We start from the raw sequence: 5946 nt of genomic DNA, 5'->3' as shown, positions 1-5946 counted from the left end.
ACTGCTCCACACGAGCTTCTTCAATGGGCGTGGCTACACACTTGATGCGCAAGGGCAGCGGGAAACCCTGACTGACGTGCCGAATAACCAATCATGGCACTAGCTATGTATTAAGACTATACCAACCATTTGTAATATTTATATATATATTACCGGTATATAGATATAGACTGTTAGAAGTGCGGTAAAGGGAAATTAACCATTTAACTAGAAGGGATTGTCAGTAACGTTCAAAAGTTTAAATCTGTTGAGGTTAAACATTTGTTATGAAGACAGTAAACTGAAAAGGAACGCAGATTTAAAAGCCTACGTGTTGTATTGACGCTACCAATCAAGATTCAGACTGTTTTACTGGAATCAATTATGTAAATACTTCCATTAGGCCACATCGTAAACTCGGCTCTATCCTGTCGAGTGGACAATTTTACTCTGATAGTTTAAATAATTTTGTGAAATACTTGTCCTGCAAATAACTTGCTTGGATTTTGTGATTAGGCTAACTGATTGTGGGCCGAGAGAATTAAGTTGTCGACGAGTTTGTCGTTGTTAATTGAATCCTCTAACGATGCTTTTCAGTTCACCCAGGAGATGGTGGGTGGCTCCGGTGCTATACGCGGCTAGTTGGTCAGGTTGGTGGCTTGTCTCGGGACAGGTAGCATACAACCTGTGCTAGGGAATAGTAGGCTAGTAGGCCTAGTTACGCTTAATGGCATTAGGAAGTCCTCGTTTCAGACAGACAATCTGCAGTAGAATAGATAGTGAATTATTCCGTTATCCACACCCATCTAAACAACGTTATCAATTCGGCAAAGAGGCGATTTTAAAGTTGCCCAAGGAGAAACTAAATTGAGTAAGTCTAAGTCAATTCCAATAATGTTGCGTTTTGCCTGTGCATTATAGGCCATTAGAATAGTCTATGCATGTTGTGCGAGGCGTATGATGCAATAGGATAATTAAGAGGAAGATTATTATGAAAGACAGCCTTGACAGAGATTAAGAGATTTTTTCCTCACTGACATTTGGAAAATGTGATTTAAGAGTGCCATCTGTTGGCGTAGGACAGCGTGCAGATTTAAACGCAGGCTTTACTATCAACTGAAATTGCCACTAGAAATCCATCCTAACTCATTTGACAAAAGTGCTGGACCACCAGAAATGCCGGAAAAGGTAAAACAAATACGAGGGGACTAGGGTCTACAGCTTTCAAACTAAACTGTGTTTCTTTGTGAAATCATTCAACTTTAAACCCAGCGAAAAACTGTAGATAGTGGCAAAAATGTGAATATTTCACTTTAAGACCGGAACACAGAATGGGTTAACAGTCATGATTTATTATAAACATGTGTCTGGCAGGTTTACATTTCATCAGAATCACAATACTGTACAATTGTATAATTAATGTATTCATATGCCGTTCTAATGCAGGTCCAATCACATTTTGGAAATGTTACATTGCATATATAGGCTATACATGTAGGATCACATGCCTTCAATAGGCCTATTGTCAGTAGGCTAATATAAAACTACGTGTGTTTTCTGATATCAATTGATTGTACCTTGCTAGCACTAGAATCATTTGTAGGAAGTGGTAAGAGGTAAAGGAATTCCTCCCATCTTTGAAAGAACAGAGGGCCATTTGGGATCACAATAAAATTAAGTTATAATTTAATGATTATAAAGGTTTATACCAGAAGACAGACACAGAGTTCTGCATCTTGTGTCCAACATTTGTATTAAAATATAATAATAAAAACCTGCTGTTATCTGGGAAAATAAAGAGTGAATGCATTAGTTGCAAACTATTGAACAATTAAAAGTAGTCAGCCATATAGGAATGTCTAAATGCAAATGTTATGGATTTTGTCCACACCGTCATTTAAGACATCATCATTCACATCAAGTTTATCTGACCTTTATATCTGTTACAGCACAAGGAACTGAACATATCTTCCTGTGAGTCTTTCTGGACAAGGGAGAAAGACCGTGCTAGAGGAGTGGTGTTTATGACTCCATGATGATACCTCTAAGAAATCTCCTTTAAAACGATTCTGTCTTGTCCCTGATTAAAATTTAAATAAAATAATGAAGAATAACCATTGGCTGTGAAGACTAATACGTGTAAGTAAAGACATTCAGCTGGTTTAACACAGTGCCCATACAGTCCCATAGCAAACCAGCCAGTGTTCTCTGTGCAACACTTAGTACAGAACACACATACAGCGGGTCAGCCGTGGCCCCACTTTGAAAGGCTTAGAACAGGTTGGTGTTACTCTAAACCAACCAAATTAAAAGAGTTCAAAACTTAAATACACTGCAATTCTGTTGTCAGTTGAGCAAATGCAACAGTTCACATTGCAGCAGCTATGTCTGTGTTACAACACATGGTATTGACAAGGCAATTCCCACTGGCCGTTATGTTTTTGACTGTGTCAGAATCTGCTAGCTGCATGGGCTAAGGCTAGTAGTTCAGTCCAGGCTCAATCTACCCCATTTTAACAGAGCTCCTTAAGCTCTTTATTCCCTCAGCATAATTTTGGAAACAACCCTGTGTCCCCTAAACCAAATGTGATCAAACCACAACAATCCTGACCTCTATGAAATCACACACATGAACACACAGAGACCCACATACTGCGTATTGTCTCTTAAAATAGAGGATTCCGTGTACAAAAGATTACTATATGATTAGTAAGACAAGGCTGACAAGGTAATCGCTGTATAGTAAGGCATGAACATACCTTAGTGGTGTTGTGTACAATCAACCTGCCTTTAAAGCTAAAGTGCACTATGGATTGAGAAGTAGGAGATGAGACTTCACTGCTGTAAAGTCACGAGTACAACGAAACACTTGAAATCCAAAATAAAAAGGGGGATAACATCCAATCGTTGCTATTCTGTCTCTCAAGAATGTCCGGCCATTAGTTATCTTACAACCCTAACAGTCATCTTCAGGACCCTCTCAACAAAGGGTTGAGTGACATGAGTTTAGCAGTCACAGGTCTTATTTTTGAGATGTTAGCCAAGGTCCACAAATAGTGATGGAAAGATGATTGGAGTAAGAGAATCCACGGCTGAGGGAACAGACATGCACTATTCAAATATTATTATCATCACAGAACTCACAACTTTCATTACACTGGTTCTCAGTGATTAATGCATTTTGTCCCCTAGTTTCTTCATGAGCCTTCTGTATTTACATTTATTTTGTGCAAAAATCTTAATATATACTACAATAAAGATTATTTTACCATGCCATACAGAAAATGTAACACCACACAACAGTACATTAAAGTCTAGGGAAAAAATGTAACAACTGGCATTTCAAGGAATCTTTTTTGTCAGTCAGTGAAAATTAAAATAACACAGAAGTGTAAAATCCATCACACATCCTTAGTTTAGACTGTGAGGAGTAAACTACCCCTTTTCACATAAGTCCTTTCGTATGCGTGAGTGTACCTGTCTGGGCTGTGTGTGTTGTTGTTTTTAAGCTGGTGTAGAATGACCCTTCCAGAGTCATCTGATTCCTGAATTTCAAAGCCCTTCCCCAGGCCATTTTACCCCTGATCATAAGTCTATTGCTGTTATATGATACTGATTATCTGGCCATTCACATTTCAGGCAGAGAATAGAACAGTTCACAGTCTTGGAAACAGTCATGTGTCAGAGTCATTCATTACTGAGTAAAACAGTCATGTTTTAACACATCATTTCACTCTTCACTGCCAGGGAATGGCCAGTGGAAATCCTCTCTGCTGAATTCTGTGGATTTATGTGAAAATTTAAAGCTGTTGATTGTATAATCATTTGTGTGTATGCTTAATGTGTGAGTGATCCTATGGTGCTAGTACATGAGTATTTGCCTTCATATGTTTTTGTAAGTATATGGGGGTTTACTGCCTGTATAAAGCCTACAAACCAAGCAACTGCTGGTCTATCTCTTTGTGTCAGGTTAATATAGCCCATTCTCGTTCTTCATATTACAGTTACTGTGGAAACTGGCTGGGTTGCATGCAGTTCTGCCTCTGGACTCTGGGGGCAGCAGCACTACAGAGAACCAGCTCAAAAGACAAATACAGCTGTAACTGCGGCAACATACAATGGGAAGCGCTGTTCCAGGGGACTCAGCTCTTTATGGTCGCCTCACTTATTGCCGAGGTAACATGTCAGACATGGCCTGCTGGGCAGTGGTCTTTGAAGCACATACACGCACACACACACACACACACACACACACACACACACACACACTCAAATCCCTCTCTCATGCTGAGACAAACATATAGCCCCTCGCGTACACATTTGGCCAAAGGTCATACTCGCATGTGTTCTGAATGACCTGCTGACCTTCACTGAGGTTAATGGAAAGGTGATGTATTTGAGCAGGTGTGTGTGTAGGACAGACACAGAAAAAGATGTTGGACCACTGAGGAGTGCTGCAGGGTGTGCAGACCAACATTCACTAGACGGAGGGAGCAGGCAGACGCTCTAGAATCCAGCCTGTCAGCTCCTTGAGTGTCGCCTCAGCAGTGTCGGGGAGATCATGGTGGAGAGCATGGTATGCTCCGTCATATATCTACCAGATTAAACACAAAAATAGAAAGTTTACAGTCATTTTTTCATTAAAACAAAGGAGAGCCACATAAATAATTGTGTAATGCATGGCACTACTACGTAAGTTCACTCCAACCTTTAGTGTCTTGTCAGAGCTCTTGGCCTGGTCATACATTAGCTGGGAGCCCCCGATGTCACACAACTTATCAGCATCGCCATGGAGAAGAAGGAAGGGCCAAGTGATGTCAGGAAGGAGGCGCTTAATGTGATTGGATGCCTCCATAAGTTGCATACCAAAGGAGACTCGCATCCCACCATGGTAATTCAGCTCATCAGCATCATAGGCCTCCACCTGCACCACAGATGAGAACTACTTTCAGTAACATTCGCAACCTCAAACATCATCCTGGAAGACCGTAAGAGCTCCCGGAAAACATATCATTTGCTGAATATCTTTGTATTTTGTATACATTTTGTGTTTGTAAGATTAGTACATTCACAAATACTTTCACATTCACTAAAATCCAGATTGGTTTACGTAATTCATTGTGTGAGGTTAGCCACTTGTATTAGCCGAACAAGGTATAAACTCAGACATGCCCAGGACTATTTGTATGTATGGCTCCCTCATAATTTTACACTTCTACTACAAGTGTCTGTTGTTCAATTTCAACTATGACAACAGATTTGGCCCTAATCCAAATGTGAACACACACACACATACTGTACACAACCACTTCTTATTGCATGTGAAATGTATGCACATGCATGCAAGATATTCTTATTTGGATACAAACTTAGAGACACTATATCAGCGACATGACAGACAAACTGTATAATTATAATATTATGCCCTGTGACGCTCTGGGGATTGACTTGCCACACTAGCCGGATCAGTTTAGTTTACCTACAGACCAAAGGCTTTTCATGCAGGCACACATACATGACCTTTCACACACATTCTTTCATACCTGTTTGGGGTCTCTGGAGACCCATTTGGACTGAATGGTGCCTAAGGAGAGACTGGGCATCATGTGATTCAGCATCTTAGCCAAAAACACCTGCCGAGACAGAGACAGAGACAAAGGAATAACCATATCACCTGACTGAGTGTGAGTACAGAGGCTAAGAAAGCCTGAGCAAAAGAAAGAATGTCTGTGTGTGTGTGTGTGTGTGTGAGAGAGAGAGAGAGTGTGTGTGTCTGTGTGTGTGTGTGTGTGAGAGAGAGAGAAAGAGAGAGAGAGAGTGTGTGTGTCATTCGTGTGTGTGTGTGAGAGAGAGAGAAAAATGGAGAGAGAGAGAGTGTGTATGTGAGAGAGAGTGTGTGTGTGTGTGTGTACCTTAAAAGGTGTAGCTGACTCTGGGTTCATCTGCACCATAGGGGCAATGAGGGCA

At 40.6% G+C, this 5946-nt stretch overlaps 1 protein-coding gene across 1 annotated transcript in view; it reads right to left on the bottom strand.

The window, feature by feature from the left end:
- Positions 1-4459: 4459 nt before the first annotated feature.
- mgll (monoglyceride lipase) overlaps positions 4460-5946 on the bottom strand; it is a gene marked incomplete at its 3' end in the record, with an annotated part of 14965 nt that continues 13478 nt past the window's right edge. Inside the window, exons 4-7 of the mRNA XM_080853400.1 lie at positions 5892-5946; positions 5523-5612; positions 4688-4903; positions 4460-4573 (exon numbers count right to left, since the gene is read on the bottom strand). The exon at positions 5892-5946 is cut by the window's right edge and continues 56 nt beyond it. Of these exons, the coding sequence (XP_080709526.1) occupies positions 4460-4573; positions 4688-4903; positions 5523-5612; positions 5892-5946 (475 nt within the window). The remainder of the gene's footprint in view (positions 4574-4687; positions 4904-5522; positions 5613-5891) is intronic.

This window comes from Sprattus sprattus, assembly GCF_963457725.1.
Source record: "Sprattus sprattus genome assembly, chromosome: 16".
In the NCBI taxonomy this organism is placed as follows: domain Eukaryota; kingdom Metazoa; phylum Chordata; class Actinopteri; order Clupeiformes; family Clupeidae; genus Sprattus; species Sprattus sprattus.
Note: the sequence above shows the minus strand (reverse complement) of the source record. Positions and strands in the feature narration are given on the sequence as shown.